Source organism: Helicoverpa zea, chromosome 22 (assembly GCF_022581195.2).
Source record: "Helicoverpa zea isolate HzStark_Cry1AcR chromosome 22, ilHelZeax1.1, whole genome shotgun sequence".
Taxonomy (NCBI): Eukaryota; Metazoa; Arthropoda; class Insecta; order Lepidoptera; family Noctuidae; genus Helicoverpa; species Helicoverpa zea.
The window spans coordinates 4,056,601-4,077,810 of NC_061473.1; the positions used below are offsets into that span (position 1 = coordinate 4,056,601).

Here is a 21,210-nt window from a genome sequence, read left to right on the forward strand (position 1 = left end):
AATAGCCAGTCTTTTGGCCACGAAAAGCCTCAACCAACCATCAAATATAAAAATAACAAAATTACCACTAACTATATATACTTACCCACCTTCCTAAAATAACAATAAAAAATCGTAACCCGCCAAAACGGTGACGCCATTTTCTTTCAATCAACACAATGAATACAACCAAAGTCATTTATTTACGTTAAAATTATCGAAGTTACGATTTCAAAGTTTGTAAATAATTGTATCATATTCTAGTTTGAAGCATCGTGTAAATAAAACATCAATTTGTTGTGAATCCGATCGCTGCTGGCAGTTCGTGCAAAGCCTTCGTCGTGCTAGGCTGTATGCGTTCCAGACCTGTGTCAAACAGTGTGTTTTTTAAAATGAATTTCTTAATTACGAGAATAACATGGATGAATGGGACGAGGATAAATCAATATTTTTTCGCTACAATTAGTGAGTAGTTTTTATATTTTATTTATTAATTTTTAGGGTATTTTTTCTGTAAGTAAAGAAATAAAAATTAATTGTGTTGTAATTCGTAGCAGGCGCAACAATTATTGAAAAATAAAATAGAAACTAAAACAGTAGGTAGTATCGCGAAGCTAAAATAAATAAAATCTCAAGTTTTTGGAAGTCTTACCTATCGAAATTAAAATTTCAAATGCACTCAAGTCCAGAAATATTAAAAAAAATACGCTAACAATGACGTCAGCATGTTTTTAAACGTGATCTATTAAAAATCCGAGCATGCAGAAATAAATGCAATTGACATTTTAAACAATTTAAAATTCGACACTAAGTTTGTTCTGAGAATACTAATAAGTTTTTATCTTTGAAATACTTAATACTTACCTACTTTAATTTTAAATTACCTGCAGGACGAAAAACACTCGAAAAACAACTTATATTAAGAGGGTATATCTACTTATATTTTCTCCGGAGGTACCTGTACTTATACTTTATTTAAATTAGCTCATTTACTTATTTGCAAAAGTATTTTCAATAACCAAAAGTTTATCCTTTATGATTGAGGCCCATTTCCACTGACAACATAAAAGGGTTTAAAAAAAAACTGTTTACTACTTTGAAACTTGAAAGTAAAAATTCATAGTATATTGTTTTAGGAACAGTGACGTTTATTGTTGGCTTGAAACAAATGAATCTTACCTTTTTGTATTGCACTCTATTATTTTTATATTATTTCGAACAGAATCCAATCAATGCAAGGTTTTACTCCATGCAAAATAACAATCGATATTTATCCATTATGATTCAAACAAATGAATCTTATTATTTCATTATTATTTTTTATCAAAACAAAGGTATGAACTTACATATATTTACGTTTAAGACAACCGGACACTCACAAATACTTTTGTACGCAAATATAAATAGAAAACAATAAAATATTTACAAAAGGAAAGGTATACGATAAGAATTGTAATACCTAATACAATAAAAATCGAAGTATCGATGAATGAAGTCGAACGGAAAAACAGTTTTATGAATTTCTCATTCAGAGCAGTGGCTTATCTTAGGCACCTTTGTTTTAAGGCTACATCTTCAAACTCGGAAAATGTGAGAAAATTTGAACTCGTCTAACAGTAAACGTAGTGATTGAAGCTCACTCCTCTGTATAAGGAAATATCCTGCAGTGGGAAAATACAAAAGGATACTAGACTTATGAAGAAATTCGTTGAAAATTAAGCTCAATGATGATTTATCAAAAGTTATGTTCTTAAGTGTTCACCATTTTCTGCCTGAAATTAATATTGAATTCAAGGTTTTCAAGTGTATTATGGTAGATATCCAGAAGTTTGCTAAATGCTTCGAAACTTTTTTTTATCTCTAATGTGTTCTCGATTTAAAAAAAACACTGTCGTTTATACAATTACTTACATCGTTTTGAAAATAATAACTTAATTTTTCTTAATAACATTGAAGTGTTTGATGACAAAAATACCAGTGTAACTACATATTAAAATATTATAAATTATACTAAAGTTTTTGCTTAAAAATGACATTAAAACTAATTACTAAAATTACTTGCTTCCTTATTCACTTAGAAGTTTACGAAAAATAAGCAAAATGTTCGTGGATTGTGTAACAATATTCAGATTACCTAAATTTAAATAAAATAAGAACATAATATGATTCGTGAATAATTTAGAATAAAAATAGTGGCGAAAAATCCAAAAACAATAGGAAAGTTTTCGGTCTGCAAGTTTTTATTGAACTTTGAATTGCATTATAGAGATATTTTATTTTATTTATTTTATATCTTTAAGTATTTATTTACTAATTTTATAGGTATATTAGAGCGATTTGAAAAAGATCTCTTACTGACAGAAATAGAAAGACAACTTTTTATGCGAGTGCACGGAAGTTAGATTCTTATGATTTTCAAAAAATTCATACGTGTAGTAAAATCAAACTAATCAGCCAAGTTTCACATCACTTAAAAGTCTGAAACGATATAAATTCATGAGCGCTCTGTAATCAGTAGTTCATTAATAGCTTGCTTTAATTGCTTGCTAACATAACCCGAGTTCAAGAGTACGATCAAGTTCATGGCAGAATAACTGCGGTAGAACATTACTGAAGGTTCCAACTTGATTATACTATACTCACTAATATTTAGAGGTGAAAGGTTGGTTAGTTTGAGACTTTTGAAGGGGTATTCACTGGATAATAAGTAATGAACTGATTTAGAAAATGTTTTTGCCAAAAGAAAGTGACATTATTTAACTTTTGGAATGAACTTATCTTATCGGTGTACGGAAAGTGGTTCCCTCGGGACGCGGAGAAAAATGCGGGAAGAATTTGCGTGCGTGCTTAAATGCGCCAAAGTCAGGAACTGCTAGTCCGATTGGCAAAGTTATCGCAGTGTTGGTTAACTTATTTATCGAGTAAGGCTATAGGTTTATTTTATCCGGATATACGAAGTAGGTACTTAACACGGGAGGCAGACGTAACCACGGGTGGAAGCTAATGCTTTAAATATATATATCTATCCATGGAATTTTACTATAAGTGGAATGGATTGCCATGCTTACGGAAATAAGATGCTATGGCCTTTTATAGTAGTTTATTTAAACCATGAATTAACTAGATTGATTTCTATGTAAATGTAGGTAAATAAGGAAAATTTAAAGACCCTGTAAAGTATAGGGTCCTTGACTTAACTGACACAAATAAACATTACTTTAGCTTGGTTGGAGAACAATTTGTGTCAAATTGCTAACGTGATTTTATGGATTTAACTGCTTGTATACCACTAATTATAAAACAATAGAAAATCAATTGTGTCTCGCGTACACCTGCGCTTATACATCTTGTCAATCTCATACGTAATCGCTCGTAAGTTATGAGTAAATTAAACTTAAGTTTTAATTCGCAAAAGTGTAGGTAAGCTTCGAAAATAATAAAAAAACACTGACCTATTTTGATATACTTATTGACACTTTTCAAAAAATTATTCATTACCATTCAACTACTTACACAATCAAAATCAAGGTGAAAATCGTTTATTAAATAATGCTAACCACTTCCTAGTGTTATGGCTGGAAAGAAGAAGCGGTGAAAAACAAACTTCCGAGCAACACAGCTGTCTATTACAGTTAACTTATTAATATAATGTACAATTATACTATTCAATATTTTTTAAATCATAATACTTATCACAAAAAAAGAAACAAAAATCGTTATATTTAAAGTCCCGTATTGTTTTATTTAAAAGATCATCTTTACCCTCGCTACTGCATTTTACCGATCACGTGCCATTTCCGCGAATACGCTCAAACCAGTTACAAAAGACTCGTGCAAACTAGCGAAAACCTTACAGACCTCAATATTATAATGTAGGTCAATAAATTAACTGGTTTAAAAAATGCCTGTCTCCAAATTTCTTCGCATAATGTCTTCATTAATCGTAGAACATCGTACTATCTCCTATTAAGTGAAAGTTTTTGATAATCATAGTTTGTTTTATGGGGAATTCTTTATAGTATGTCATCTATGGTTTATTTATAGAGTTAATGTAAACAAATGTCCGGGGTTAATGACCTTGGTTTGTCGAGTGTCAAACTCTGGTTTGGTTTTGTTTTCTCTTTTTTTTTTTTTGGTCTCTGAGACTTTGAGGGCGTAAAGCATAAGTTACGAAAAAAATGAACTTTGTTATCTATACTAATATTATAAAGAGGAAAACTTTGTTTGTTTGTTTGGTTGTAATGGATAAACTCAAAAACTACTGGACCGATTTTAAATATTCTTTCACCATTAGAAAGCTATATTATCTGCGAGTAACATAGGCTATATTTTATCCCGATGCAGGCAGTAGCTCCCACGGGACGCGGGTGAAACCGCGGGAAAACGGCTAGTTTCATATATAATTATGCATATCAAATCAATTTTTTTTTGTAACGTAGCACAGGCATGAAGTTGAAGGTCTTATTTTTAAATTACAGATCGCCATGTTATGATGTTATGGCCTGGAGGGGTACAAATATGCAATTATAATAAAATAATAGTATTATTAGTATTTCTTTTCTAATAAAGAAAAAAATATATATATACTACAGTAACTAGTAGGTACATAGTGGTCCAAATATCAAGATGGTCTTAAATATAGGTACCTAATAAGATTAGTCTTATTTTTGGAAATATTTTACCTCTTCTTTTCTTAACAGGTAGCAGGTGTCTATTTATTACTGTTTTCATTTTAGTTTGGTTTTTCTCACTGCATTAATATATTATTAAAACGAGTTCATCGCACTAACTAAACGTAAAATCCCAAATATCCGATGGCGCCAATTTGCAGGGACCTTTCCTTATCAAACCAAACAGGTTTCAAACTTTATTTATTGTCTTTGACCAGTTTTTTGTGCAATAAACTGGCACGAGTTGATTTTAGAACGCATTTTTTTTGGAAATCTGACGTTGTTTTTATATTTTCAAAAATGTTGAGAACACCTGCTTCGGAGGTAAATGATAAAATAGAAAAAACAGATTAAGTGTTTTTTTTTAATACCTCTTCTTTACACAAACAAAAGTGATACCTAATATTAATTTGGTAGAATCTAAAATACAAATAGTCCCATTGTAATAATTGTCACACTTCCTCGTTAGATCGACGAATGTTGAGTAGACGTGAAAAATGACGAAAGCTTAATATATTGAAAACTTAAATAAAACGTCATTGAGGTCATGGAGGGTCAAATTTTTTATTTTAGTACTTTAGACTTAGATTGAGAAACGGGTTTCGGATGGCATAAAGTGCAGGTCCCGGCAACATCCTTGGCAGTCTTTACGGGTAGCCAGAAGCCAGTAAGTCTGACGCCTGTCTAATCCCCTTGGTTAGACTGGCGTCAGACTAGTACCTATTGGGTTGCCCGGGTTGAGGAGGTCAGATAGGGCAGTCAATCCTTGTAAAGCGCTGGTACTCAGCTGGATCCGGTTAGACTGGAAGCCGACCCCAACATAGTTGGGAAAAGGCTCCGGAGATGATAATGATGATTTAGATCGAGAAGCAAAATTGCTACACTCGGCAAAATTTTGCCAACTTATAAAAGATTGCAGTTTTTGAGAGTTGCCTTTGTTTTAGAGGACTTACTTATTTATTATTTAGATATCCTATTTAACGATATATATTTTAGTAGTTGATTTTTACGGGATTTTTACCCTGTAACTGCATTCAATCACATTCAAACTTCTACCATTGGCTAAGCGATTGTTCTTTACTGTTCAATTCGTAAACAATTGTCACTCGATACCAGTGGAAACGCATTCCGTAAGGCAACGCATCAACAAACGTGGAATGAATCGTGTATCCGTGCTGTTGCTGCAACAAATATTCAAATAAGTCGAAAGAAATTAAACACTTTATAGCGCGTCAAAATTCGAAACATAGGTTTCGCCCCGCGCTCCAATCGAACCGTCGACGCCCGGCGCGCAAGAGACGCGCACGATCCGCTTCGAACCGGCGCGCGGCGGGTGCTGCGTCCCCGCCGCCCGCCAGTCCAAAAGTCTAGTTAGTCCGCGACCCGCTCCGTCAGCAACAACACGCGCGCGCGCTGCCGCGCGCCACCCCTATAAGTCGTGTTTAGCTAGTGTTTTCCATGTTTAAGTTTTGTCTTGTCCTCCCATTGTTGTTTACACTTATATATTTTACTCATTATACGTCCTTTTTACACATTTCCAACGTTTTATTCATTAGTTCGCGTACCCCGAGCTATAACTGGCAGCCCAACGTGACGCAGTGAATCAGTGTTAATTTGTGTTCACTTTTGCATTACATAACAGTTTTGGAACATTAAATGTGTATATTGTGTAATTCGGTAAAATCAGTGTTTAAAAACAAGAACTTTAGTTGTCGTAAATAATATCGCGTAGGTACGCTACGCGCTCGCTAGGCTTGGTTCGTCCGGTATATTCGCTACCACCGCCGTGCGCCGGGGAGGCTGAAGAGGCGGGGGGAGGCTAGGCGGAGCCAAGCGTGCTTCGCGTTCGAAACATTACCATATATGGTAACGGATTTGGGCGTTCGATCGACGCGACGCATCAATATTATTTACGAGAGAACACTAGAGAGTGCTAAGTTGCGTGACGAACTGTTAACACGGGTTAGTGTGTTCCGCGGACTCAACTCAATCTTTTCCGGTACTTGCTTCGTGCTGCGATGTGTAGTGCGGTGCCGACGCGAACTTTAGTACATTCTAGGACCTAGGTAGTGCGGTGACCTAGGATATCTAAGTGACGTTCGTGTATTTTTCCGGTACTTGCTTCGTGCTGCGTTGTGTAGTGCGGTGCCGACGCGAACTTTAGTACATTCTAGGACCTAGGTAGTGCGGTGACCTAGGATATCTAAGTGACGTTCGTGTATTTTTCCGGTACTTGCTTCGTACTGCGGTGTGTAGTGCGGTGCCGACGCGAACTTTAATACCTACGTTTTAAAGCCTAGATAGTGCCGGTGACCTAGGGTACCTAACTGTTTGTACTTGTTGAACTTTGTTGGTACTTGTTTCGTACTGCTGTATGTTAGTGCGGTATCAACGTGAACTTTTACGCATTGGAAAAACCTAGGTTGTGTCGGTGACCTAGGGTACCTAAGAGACTTTTGTGTACGTCGTTTGGTACTTGTTTCGCGTCGTGTTTATCGGTGCGGTGCCAACGTGGACTATTGTTTATTCGACGTGTGTACGCGTTAGCTCCGAATAATGGTTCTAACGAGATCGCGTGCAGCGAGCCCGGCTTCGGCCGCCGCCCAGTCTGAGGACTTGGCGCCGCCGCTCGCGCCTGCGCCGGACTCTCATCCGCGCGGCGCTGCTCCTGCACAAATGGAGAACGCGCAAGCTGTCGCTGGTTCTGCTCCGGTGGCCATGACCACTGACCAGCTGCTGCTGCTCATCGAGAGGTTAAGTAATCGTCGCGATCCTGTATGTACACCTGTTTATTCTGGCCACTTCGCGAAGTGTACTGCGCGCTTTGATGGGGACAAAGCGAGCGACGTCCTTGCATTTATTGACGCCGTCGAGACCTACAAGGAGTGCGTGCGTGTCGACGACGCTAACGCCCTGCGTGGGTTACCCATGTTATTAACGGGGCTTGCCGCCACGTGGTGGCAGGGTGTTAAAGAGACTACTTACACTTGGCATGATGCCGTCGAAGCATTAAAGGCTACATTCGGTCCAAGATTACCGCCTCATAAAATTTATAGGAAAATCTTTGAGCGTGAGCAACGTAACGACGAGTCCACCGACATATTTGTGTGCCACATTAGGGCGCTGATAGCCCAGTTACCACCGTCTTCTCTGTCAGAGGTGGTACAGCTGGATATGGTTTACGGGCTCCTGCAACATCGTATTAGAGAGAAGGTGGCCCGCTCCAGCTTTGGTACGTTTGCGGAGTTGGTAGCGGAAGCGCGCCGTGTCGAGGACATTCTCGACGAGGGTCGGCCGCGCCCCGCTCCTGCTGAGGTTAAGCCGTCGACCTCAGCCGCCGCCCCGTCTTCGCTCGTTCGATCTTCGGCCTCTGTTTCTAAGGCCCGGCCTCAATGTAATTACTGCAAGCAGTTTGGCCATTTGAAAGAGGCGTGTCAGAAATTAGCCAAGCAGAAGGCCGCCGATGTTAAGGCGTCATCCGCGCCTGCGCCGACGCCGACCATCACATGCTTCGGGTGTGGAGCACCCGGAGTCATCCGATCCAACTGTCCGGCGTGTAAAGAAAAGAAAAGTGTTGTGTCACCATCAGTGTTTCAATCAGTGTCCGCGAGTGATACGCGCTTAGATTCGCGAGTGCGACCGATTCTAGAAGTGGAAGTGTACGGTGTTATCGGTAGATTAGTGTTGGACACTGGCGCTAAACATTGCATCGGTAGTGTTTCGCTAAGAGCGCACTTAGTTAGTAACGGCCAAACATTTACCAATGTATTTACTGAATTAAAATATGCCGATGGCAGAGTTTGTGCGCAAATTGTTGAAACAGCGCAAGTAAATGTAACTGTGCGCGGGGTGACACTGAATGTTGTTTTTCTTATGTTACCTAATGCTACAGATAGCTTATTAGGAATGAATTTCATACGGGATGCTGGCATGGTATTAGACTTCTGTCGTGATGAGTGGTATTTGCGTGATAATCGGGCCCCTCAGCCCATTATTTATGAACCAAGCGCGTTATCCCTGTCATGTTCGTCTGTGGGTCTTCGCGAGGACGAGGGCTCACATCTTGACGCGACTGAACGTCCGCGATTGTCCGACCTTCTGAATGTCAATGCAGACATTTCCGCTCCAGGGGGAGGACCGACTGATTTTGCAGTCCATCGCATCGACACAGGAGATGCCACACCCATAGCTAGCCCACCGTATCATGTATCTCCTTTGAAGAAGGATCGACGCTGGCACTGGGGGGAGTCCGAACGGTGCGCGTTCGAGGGACTGAAGGTGCGCCTTTCCACCAGTCCCATACTCCGCCAGCGTAACTTCGAGGAACCATTCGTGCTTAGGACAGACGCTAGTTCGCGTTACTCAGTTGGTGACCTCGTCCTCGTGGAGAGCCATCGATTGAGTCAGGCCGCCAAGGGTTTCACAAGTAAGTTTGCACCCAGGCGTGAAGGTCCTTACAAGATAAAAAGTGTTGTTTCACCGACGATTTTTGAGATCGTTGACAAAAATGATTTACCGCGGGGTAAATACCATGCCAACCTCCTGACCCCTTACGTCGGCAGCGGTGAGGCTGTCGTTGACTCTCGTAGGAGGGGCAGGCCCCCTAGGGTCAAGGTTTCCAAGTCGGTTTCAGAGCCTTCCACCGACTTGGAGGGGGAGGATATAGCGCGTCAAAATTCGAAACATAGGTTTCGCCCCGCGCTCCAATCGAACCGTCGACGCCCGGCGCGCAAGAGACGCGCACGATCCGCTTCGAACCGGCGCGCGGCGGGTGCTGCGTCCCCGCCGCCCGCCAGTCCAAAAGTCTAGTTAGTCCGCGACCCGCTCCGTCAGCAACAACACGCGCGCGCGCTGCCGCGCGCCACCCCTATAAGTCGTGTTTAGCTAGTGTTTTCCATGTTTAAGTTTTGTCTTGTCCTCCCATTGTTGTTTACACTTATATATTTTACTCATTATACGTCCTTTTTACACATTTCCAACGTTTTATTCATTAGTTCGCGTACCCCGAGCTATAACTTGTATATAATACTGCTACGTATAACTTATTACTACACTGAGTATGAATAACTCAATGAGTAGCTTCCACCAGCCAGCGGTGTTAACTACATCCCATGTCAACTTCATGGCACACCCGGATAAAAAGCGTCATTGAAATAACAAGCGAACAAAAGGGCCTAGGTAGAGCATAAGTTACCTACTTGTAGGAAATTGAAAGCAATTAAACTTACGCCATTTCATTTAATTATGCAATTAAAGTGCAGTCACCAGTAGGTACCTAGTTGTCTGTACTGTACCAAATGTTAAAATGGCCTTAATGTAAGGGATATAGGTACCTAATATGATTAGTCTTATTTTTGGAAATATTATATTTTACCTCTTCTTTTCCCAACAACAGGTGTCGAGTGACTGTTTCGATTTGTGTTTTGTTTTTTGACTGCATTCTTTAATCCAGGTAATACTTACGGCCAGTTTCTTCATCAAAAGTTAAAGTTAAAGTAATGTCTAAAGGCTAAAGTGACAGCAAAACTAATAGAAAAATTGAATTTGACCGTTACTTTTACTTTAGACATTACTTTGACTTTTACTTTGGCTTTAACTTTTGATGAAGAAACTGGCTGTTAGTAAGCTAAAGTTGGATTAACTCCGTGTTTATTTATAAATGTTATTTTAAATGAAGTGGGTAGAAGTTTTTTGAGTGCAGTCTGTCCATCTGTACTGAACTGTAACAGCCTTTATATCGTCCCACTGCTGGGCTGCGGCCTCCTCTCATATGGAGAAGGATTGAGCGTTAATCACCACGCTTGCTCAATGCGGGTTGGTGATTTCAGACTTTACAGTCCAGGTTTCCTCAAGATGTTCTCCTTCACCTTTTTATCAGCCATTGGTGTCCAAGATATAGCTTGTCCATCTATTCAGTAATATTACTTATTTATCGTAAAATCGCGTGTCAAAACCAAACTTTATAGTGCATTCGTGCTCTCTCACAATATCTGTCATTTTAAAAGCAGTATTTATACCTATTTTTTCATAATTTTCTCATCATTTAAGTATTGTAGTAGCCAACTATGCTATTGATCAGTGGATCATTAGGAACGGTTATCATTGAAAATTGTTCGGTTAACTATTGCATTTCTGAACTACAGTTAGGGATTATAAAGGGCTTATTAAACAATTGTTAAAATTGACTGTCGTTACGGAAATTGGATATGCAGTTTATTCATTGGTACTCATTTGACTATCATTAAACTGCCATTTAAAAGTCCTATTCATGGAGAACAAAATGACTAGCGGAGATGTCATAATGCAAGATCTCCTAAGAATGGGGCGCCATCTATGGAAACCTCCCTTTGTTTTCAAATTAAATCACCAATCAATCAAGATCAATCTCTGACAGATTGGTTTTGATTTGACAAGGAACCCGAACGTCTGCTTAGTTCTAGTAATTGATTACGCCTACCGTACATTGCCTGACCTACAAGGAGATTTTACGTTATGACAACTCTGTTAGTCATTTTGTTGTCTATGGTGAAACCGCTGGCAGGAGCTAGGGCGTAATATTAAGGGCAGTTAGGTACCATGGTTTGCCTTAAACATAACATAGCATTAAAGTAGGTGCCATAAGGGAGGTCAGAACTGGTCTAAGATGCGTCATGGCTTAAATCGTCCATGACAGTCAACTTGCATAAAAATACGGTTTAAAAATCGTAAACAAAGTTGTTTTTGTTTTATTTTGAATGCAAGCTATCACGTGAGAAAAACCCTGCATAACAATTTTTATTGTGAACAACATGATATGTAGCGCATCCAGTCCTTTTAAACTGGCTTGATCCTACTAGCTTGCGTAGTAGCTGACACTTAGGTAAATCGAATTTGTTTTCTCACAGAAACGAATGAACAAATGGCGCTACTACGTTCAATCCATCTCCGTATAAGAGGAACCAGTAGTGGGATGATAAAAAGGCTAAAAACAGGAAACAAACAATGCTCAAATGGAACTATAATTTAAGAAAAAATCACACTGTGGGTTTTTCTTATGAGAATGTATATGAGTATTTACTTACATGCGTACATGTATATAAATAGGTACCTATTACGTTTCTAAAAACATGACTGTACGAGGCCTTTAATTCATAGAAACTAATCTAGTTTTAACAAAGCAGTAAGGTAATCGCCATTCTAACCAAGGTATGCTCTTTTATCATAAGAAAGTCCTCAACCAACAGTACCTATTATCTTCACTTCTACCAAAAAATTTAACCTCAATACTTATGAGTTACTTTTTACAAAGTACCCTGTTTTACCAGTATGAATGAACAGTTTCGTGACAAAACGTCTTAACATCAACTAGTTCGAAGTAATTAAGTCTCCATTCATTAATATCTAGTTGTACAGCAATTCCAGTTTGTCTGATGCATGGAGAACAAAATGACTAGCGGAGATACCATAACGGACAATCTCATAAGAAAATAGCGCGCAAAAATGTCGAGCAACGTTACGTTACTGTCTCCGCCCTTATACACCTTCTTTAACCCGCTCATTCTTTGTAATATAGTTATCGGCACGAATCTTGAGCTCTGACCTTCACCTGCGCAGAAGTAATTTATTGGGTCCCTTTTGTGGTAGGAGAAGTGAGGCGCGGGGGCGGGCTAAAGCGGTGATTGGCCCGCAGTGCATCGCGTCATAGCCGTCACTCGGGATTGGTTCTTTGCTAATAAATCACTTCTCAGATGTAGGTCAGAGTTCAAGATTCGTGCCGATAACTATACCAAAAATCGTTGACAGATGTCTCAAATAAAACCAGAATTCCTAGTTAATTCACTAGTAACTGATCTTTTCGTTCATTCCCAACGTATTTGACATAGGCGAAGGTGCCTGGCCTACCTGCATTATGGCACCTCCACTCATTTTTCCTTACTCCATAGTCTGATGTCAGGTGGCATTCCTAGCTACAGTTTATTTTTAGCTTCGAAGATAATCAGCCGATTGCAACGAGATGGGATTAAAATAGTTTGAACTTACAAGGTTGGTAACTAAGCAGGTGCATTAGAGGCTGTATGTTAGATTGTCTCTGTCTGATAAAAAAAAATTAAGACCATAATGAAATGTCATTATTATTTAAATATGGAATCTTCTTTTTTAGATTTCGTTTACATAAATAAGCTTCAGAGAAGTTATCAAAAACGTTTTTGATTGATTTGGGTTTTATCTTTTCCTTAATTTTTAATTATCTGCCTTTGGTTTTCGATCAGGGACTACCTACCTACTTCCAGTTTCAAAAACCAAAACAAAGTAATTATTTAGTTAGGTTCTTTATACGACTGACGAAGGATTAATTTATTTTTATTGAACATTATTTGCTCCCCGTGGTCCCACCCGCGTCCCGTGGGAACTTTGTGCACCTGTATAAAATGTCAAATGGCTAAGTTCAGAAATGTAAACTAGTTTTTTGTTTTTGTGATAAAGTCATCATAAGTTACTCAACTCACTGAAGAGATTTCTTACTAAGTAAACGTTATCTCAGTTAAGATCGACATTGAACTTGAACTGATGCCAACTTGTGTATTTCTAGATTATAACTACGTTTCCTGTATTTTGTATGTGTATGCGTAATACCGTGAGATATAAATAAGTTGACGTTAAGTTACACTGTCAGCTTAAAAACTACGTAACTGATTTGTTTTAATTTCTTATTTTTATACTGGATTTTTAAGGAAAAAGTCTCTTTGTTATGTTTGTTATTACCCATAATTCAGTATTTTTAACGACTACCATTTAACTAGTTCTGAGGAAATTTATGTATGTTCATAAATTATTCAGAATAACACAGTTAATGTTACTAGCTGAGGATACTAGATAATTAGTCCAGCCAGCGTCTTCCGGCGACCTTTATAAGGTCGTCTGTCCACCTTGTTGGTGGACATCCTACGCTGCGCTTGCTAGTCTGTGGTCTCCACTCCAGCACTTTTCGACCCCATCGGCCATCCGCTCTGCGAGCAATATGGCCAGCCCATTGCCACTTCAACTTGCTTATCCGTCTCACTTCAGGTATCTGTGGAGATCTAAGGGGGAGGCCTATGTTCAGCAGTGGACGTCCTATGGCTGAGATGATGATGAAAATTATATACCTAATTAATTTATTTTTATAGATTATCCACAACATAATTAACTTTAAAAAGAATATGATCCATTCGCGTCGACGTTATTCTTAAATAGTGACTTTTTTGAAAAAAAAAAAGTGTATATTACCCTTTTTTTACTAAAGATGATTCATATCTAATTACATTGATCTTCGATATAAAAATCAATGAATAAAAATATTTGTGAAAAATCACCGGCGCCTGCGTCGTAAAATTAACATGCTTATATAAAACTAGTTACAATGTTATGTCATATTTATAAAGATTCTATTTATACATAAATATTGAAGATAAAGAAAGAATTTAAGCAGAAGTTCAGTATTGTAGGATACGCAACAGCTTCCGGGTATGTGTGGTATGTCTGTTCCTCTTTGTGTATTGTTAACCGAACCATTTTCAATTGTCAAGTCACCGTTTGTTATTGTTATAGTTAAATGGTGCTAAATACATACTCATAATCTTAACTTTGAACGAATTGTAAGTATAATTTTATTATGTAATTAGAGAAAAACTAAGTTACGTTAAACAATTAATAAGTCAATTTAATTTCTTTAAAGTGAACACAGACATACCTAAACATTGTGCGTGAGCCTTTTCTTGATGTCTAGTGCAGAAGAGACGATTTGAATGTAGGTACAGTCAACCTCAGATCAGTGGTAACAGTTTTATAGGAAAATCGTACTTATTATAATCATCGGCACGAGTCTTGAGCGCTGACCTTCACCTGCGCAGAAGTAATTTATTGGGTCCCTTTTACGGTATGAAGTGAGGCGCGGGGGCGGGCTAAAGCGGAGATTGGCCCGCAGCGTATTGCGTCATAGCCGTCACTCGGGATTGGTTCTTTGCTAATAAATCAATTCTGCGCAGATGAAGGTCAGCGCTCAAGATTCGTGCCGATAACTATACTATTGAGTTAAGGTGCATGGCAGTTACCACTGAAGTGCAGTCTACAGTACGTAGACTGGATAAATAGGGGAATAGGAACCCCCTCAATATTCTTATATCTACAGCTGGATCTTCTGCTAATATTTTTATCAACTGCTTAGTGCAACCTTGCCTGACCTTCTGCACACAAACTAATTTGAATTCTGGTTCCATTCATAGTTAAATAAACAACTCTGATATTAATAAATATGTAATTGTTCTCATAGCTGGTTGAGATGCTCATAAAATTTAGGTTTTAGTATATTTTTTTGAAATAAGGTAATTCAACTTAATTGCCCTGGTTAAAGTCCGAAAATATTGAGAACTAGCTTTCGCCCGCGGTTTCACCCGCATCCCGTAGCCGGATGGTGACAAAAACTATCCTAAAACCTTCTCCCGGGTCTAAGTTACCTCCCCTCTAATGTTCAGCCAAGTCGGTCAAGCCGTTTTCATGTTATGTCGTGACAACGGAAAGCGGGTTTCATTTTTATATATATAGATGGACGTTCAATTCTAGACTTCATGTACATGTACCAAAATAATGACAGAAACAATGACTTGGGATTTCATCAATTCATTAAAAATATTGTGAACTGTCATCGTCAGATTGTAAAAGTAGTATAGTTTAATTCTACTACCAGAAAACGGTCTACTCTCATAATATACAGCAGCTATAATAACCCATGACCTATCAAAACTACCCACTTATTTTTAAAATTCTGCATCGGAAATCCTGCCTATGTAAAAATCTTAATAACACCTGAGTAATAAGCCTTCGAAGATTCACAAAAATGCATACTCCATTCTAATCTACAGCTAAATAAATGTTCCATTAATAAATGTTCTATTTGTCCACAGTAACCATACCGCTGCTAAGCTTCGGCATGGTACAAGGCTGGTTGTCCCCCATGATATCAGTCCTACAATCAGCCGACGGGCCGTCTCCGGAGCCCTACACCAGTTCAGACATATCCTGGATGGCTTCAGTCACGTATATCACGGCCATCATCTTCGGAGCTCCCATGGGGTATCTTACTGACCGGTTTGGGAGGAAACTTATGACGCTCGTCACTACCCTGTCTTTAATTGTGAGTTTTTTGTTTTTATTTATGCTTTTTTATTATAATTGCAAGTCAAATGAAGTTCAATGTGAAGGTAATCATCCGTTGCGTACCGCTGAATTCAGGGCAGCAAAGTTGTGTGACAAGAGCCATAGCGCGTCGGGTTAGCTTCCATTTTAATCTGACCTTCTACAGTCAGTTAACCAGGCAACCCGATACCCCCTTTTTTTTAACGACCTCAAAAATCATCAAATGACCCCTCCCGCTGTGGGTTAGCAGCGGTGAGGGAGTGTCAGACTCTTACTGACTAAAAACCGTCGTGTTCCGTCATAGGCCTTTTATGTACCAGGGCCGCGGTATCTCTTTCGAACAACCCGCAGCCCGATGATAGCCTGGACCCACCAATTTAATGTGCCTTGCTAGACACAGAAGATCTCCCATCCACATGCCTACACACCTCGCCAAGAGTTGCTTTGCTTAACCTTAGACTTGAACTACGTCTGTTATTTAGCTCCAAGCTTCACTACCTTGACAAATTACAAGATTAAAAAACTTAGCTGGTTTATCGTCGCTTGAGCAGCGATAAGAGCGAATATTAATGAATTAAAATTATACGGTGCCCGAACACAATTGACGCGCATTACAAACACGTTAATTTTTGTATGCCAAAGCTAATTTGTGATTAGACGTATCCGATACGATTAGTATTGAAGGAATTTTAATGCAATCAATGAATTTTAATTGAATCTGCAGTATAGTGAATCGACCGAGTAGGTAACTATGTTATCTCAGGCTTCTTTCGTTACGACTTCGCAACGAGATAAATTCTGATGATTGAGGTAAATTACCGTACAGTTTCATCAAGATCTGTTAAGAACTTTTTGTTTGAAATAGTAACAAATATTCAAAATTAGGCATATTCGTGTGTAACCACCATAAATAAAACCACGTAGAATTGAGTTACCTACAAACTTTTGCAACGCGAAATATTAATCGTTTGGTTTTTCCATACACGTCCACAAGAGGTTAATTACAGAGAGACTCCGTTTAAAAAATAAATAATTACAGTCAAATTAACTACTTCTACCTAAGAACGATGAATCCGGATTCAGTTTAAAACATCGGCTTCACCTACAAACAAATTTTGCACGGGATAATTCAAAGAGGTCTAGAGTGCACACTGCTAACTTTTAGTAGATCGATAGTTGGTTTGAGCTCATAAACCAGTAAGAAGATAAATGTTAGTACTTATGCACATTACAAAGATCAAGTACTGAAAACTTTGATTGGATCCAAAATATAAAGTTTGCTATTATATGGTCATAACAAAAACTTTTTAGGTTTGGCCCTTTCTTTGCACGTGTGTGTATAAAGCAATAAATAAAGAACGATCTGCCATTATGAATAGGCATAAGTAATTACACATAGATATTATGAAAGATACAATATAGATTCATTAAAGAAGGAATGAAAACAAATTTACTTTTAAAGAAAACGCCCCACTGCCCACGTTTTTTCTCGTCATCGTCTTAAATTTTCAAACTAACTTGTATTATAATTGTAAGATCCTTTTACAAAATCCACATGTGTTAATGTTATGTATGTTATCAACAAGACCTGTTTTATTGCTATTCATTTTAATAACAATAAAAATTACGTGAGCTACACAATGTCGGAGTACAAAGACAGTTAAAACTTATTTGAATGTATATTATGCTTTATCTTTTATGAACTTGATTAAAATAGGAAAAATACATCTAGTTTGTACTTTAGTTTTGGATTCTAAATTTTGTTTGAAGTTTTGGTGGGTTCAGTTAATATAATGGCGCGTCCACGGTCGATTTCGGCCACGGCGGCTGTTCTCATGTAAGGAGATCAGCTAGCTGCCCAGGACATAATTAGTGCACGAGCATTTGCGCAGACACAGGTGCACTCGCTATTCCTTCACTCTCATAACCCGATGGGACGGCAATCCGACACGACCGGAAAGAGATCAGGTGCAGGATCGACATTTACGTGCTCTCCGATGCACGGGTGAATCAATCACCAACTTCCAGACTACGGGCTGCTTTGTGAAAGTTTAAGAAAACCCACAAAGCGATTTCGGCCCGACCCGGGAATCGAACCCGAGACCTCAAGCGCAGCAGCCGCGCTTGCGACCATTAGATCAACGAGGCAGTTAATATACAGAATAGCTTTAGCCAGAGGTTCCATTTGCGTCCCGTGGGAACGGCGTCCCTATCTTGGTTCAAAAGTAGCCTTATAGCCTAGCCGTCCTCGATGAAAAGGATATCTAAACCATTGTTCCAAATTGGCCTAGTAGTTCTTGAAATTGGCACGTTCAAATAAACAAAAAACTCTTCAACTTCATAATAACTTTAGATATAATTCGTCTCCTTGTAAAATAACTATCGGACGTTTTTTTATTGAAATATTCGAATGAGGTAATATTCCCTTGAGGTCCAATGTAATGATCCCTAAATATCCTTTTACCTTTTTCTTCTAGATTCTAATAATTCCTCAAGCATTGTTCCATGTATTTATTATTATTATATCTTTTACATTCTTTTCTTTCCACTTATTCTCTAAATAGCTCAGTCTATCAGTCGTATGTAAATCTGAATAAGTAAGCAAATTAAGTTAACAGCACGTAGTTTGATACCGTTGTCCGTTGACGTAAAATTGGTCCTTTTGTTTCATTATCAGTGGTATTAACAAGGTTAGGTAGTGTCAAAGAAAAAGTATTGTTAATAGCTAAGTACGCTATCTACTAATAATGCGGGTGAACATGTCTCCACTCGGATATTTAATACAAATCCAGGATATGTAGTTAGGTACTTCGTTCTTTGACTGTCTGTAATGATATGAAACCTCTTAGCGTGAAAATGTATCAAGTGTAACCTACCTTAGTTTTTGCATTTAAAATTTAGTAGTATCGTAATTTATTGTCCAAATGCTACGTCACCATTTTGTCCCGTGATTTTGTCAACATTACAAAACACGCTGCAATAATTTGACACCCATCATAATGGTAATGACTAAGTACTATACAAATTTCCAAAATGTATTGAATACCAAATCAGATATAGTTAACACATTTATTATAGAAAAGATCAATATTTTATGACATAATGCTTTTATTCAGTTAGGTTAGTAGCTTATTGTTAGGATAAACAGTAGACGTTTTAAATCAGTTAAATAAGATGACGTGATCTTTGTAAATATTACACGATACATATTGTGTGAAATTTTTGAGAATCTTGCTAAAGTAATGTGACATTTTATTTTGAAACTAGCTGTTCTCCACGGTTTCACAAATTCCAAAAAGGGAGCTACTTTCTGCTCCCGGATAAAAACTACCTCATTGCCTTCCTCGACAAGTAAGCTATCTAATACCAAAAGTTCTTGTCAAATCGGACTTCAGATTAGCGCGTTTAAGAAAACACCTCGTTAGTCGGCCAATAGTTTTTTGGGCTTATAAATCAGTTTAAAGATGAGGTATTTATTATAAGCCGGTTTCAGGCCGAAAGAAAACTTTCGGACAACTATTAAGTCGGCGCAGTGTGTGGTCGTTTATAGCTTATCGCTAAAGCTACTACTACTGCACAGATTTTGATGATAAGTATTTGGCAGTAATTAACTTATGTATCAGAAAAAAATATAGCCTAGATTTCGTCCATGTACGGGAAGAAGTTCTCTCGGAATACGAATTGAACCGCTGTCGGAAGGTAGATCAACAATATATAATGTTTTTAAAAGTTTACATACATACAGTACATAGTTTACATACCACGCATAGGATCGGTGCCGATAATATTATGTTAGAACAATATTTTGATCACATACCCAAGAGTCAATGACTTAAAAATAATTAGTCTTCTTTTTGGTACCAGTCACGGTCAGGTAGCGTAAACCACATAATATGCATATTTTATTGACCTTGACCTATTAAATAAATACATACCTAAACGAATTCTTTAGCAGTTTCTGGTGTTTTTTGTTTGATGATGATGATCGTTCCTTCCCGCTGCTTCTCATAAGTTGGACTCAAAATGAGCGGCTAGTTTTTCTCTAAATAACATAGATACCATTCGTAGTGTGGCCAAATGAAGGCATTTTTTTAATCAAAACTTTATCATTTGACTTACTTTCTTCAGATTCTGGCTAGATCCTAGAATATGAGACCGGTCTTTTCTACTTTTGGGCAGTCTAGGTCAGATGCTAATGTTACCATAAAATAATCAACCACATCTAGTCTTTCCGCATTCTTGTACCTTTTCTTTAGCTAATTAGTCTAAAACCAGCTTTGGTTCACAATGTCAAAGGCCTTTGTTAGATACAAACGCGGAATTATAAAGATTCTGTCTCAGTAAGCCCTAAGTAGTGTTTAGAAGTAATTTGCTAGTATTATTCAAATCTCTTCAAGCGTGAGGTAGGGTGCTGAAAAAAGGTGAGTGTATTGAACTCAACAGTTTCCTTCCTTCCTACGTTTACTAGTACCTATTGTCCGATATTTTTTCGTCTCCCTCTTGGGTGCCTGTTTTATTGTTATTGTTTTTTGTCTTGTGTTTGAAAGCTGTTTCGCTTTTTACGTTCACTTGTTTTTTGCGATTTTCTTTACTTAATTTATGAATGAAAGTCATGGCCATTTACAATATTAAATCATAAGCGACCTCGTAAAAACATACTGGCTTAGAACCTTCTTGCTCACCTAATAATTTATTTTCTTCTATTTTCAGATCTACTGGCAGATTAAACTTCTGTGCCTGGAACCATGGGCCCTGATCTTGGCTCGTGCAGTCGCTGGCATACCCTGCTCATCCTGCTACATAGTCCTGCCTATCTACTTGAAAGAGATCAGCGATATTGACCTGAGAGGAGCCTTAGGATCCCTGCTGATTTTGAATAGGTGAGTTTGGACTTTCAAACCTGAAATAAAAAGGACACATAGTTTCAATGGACCCATATTATGTAAAATCATAAATTGTGATCATAATTAAAGGTAACCAGATATCGTTTTAAAGTTTATAAAATATGATAAAACGATTCTTATACCGCTATCACCATGACGTTGATGAAGTCAGTTTTATTTGAATAAAAATAAAACTAAATTGATGATTGTTTGTCTGTTTTATTTACTGCTTTTATTATTCGTATAAGAGAAACTTTGACATTGACATAGAAAAGTGTTGTAACTGACAGAAAGTATGACAATGAAATTGAGGGGAGCAGATGGGTGATAAATCCTACTTATATTATAAATGTGAAAGTTTGTGAGAATGTATGGATGTATGTTTGTTATTCAATCATGCAAAAACGGCTGGACCGATTTGATTGAAATTTGGTATGTAGATAGGTGATGCCCTGGATTAACAACACATGGGCTACTTTTTATCAACACACCACGCGGGCGAAGCCGCTGGCGGAAGCTAGTAATAA

General features: G+C 38.0%; 1 protein-coding gene across 1 annotated transcript in view; it reads left to right on the forward strand.

Annotated features, from left to right (window-relative positions):
- The first annotated feature begins 286 nt into the window (after positions 1–286).
- LOC124641328 (facilitated trehalose transporter Tret1-like) overlaps positions 287–21,210 on the forward strand; it is a 31,280-nt gene continuing 10,356 nt past the window's right edge. The window contains exons 1-3 of the mRNA XM_047179390.1: positions 287–444; positions 15,569–15,798; positions 20,511–20,680. Of these exons, the coding sequence (XP_047035346.1) occupies positions 333–444; positions 15,569–15,798; positions 20,511–20,680 (512 nt within the window). The 5' untranslated portion in view covers positions 287–332. The remainder of the gene's footprint in view (positions 445–15,568; positions 15,799–20,510; positions 20,681–21,210) is intronic.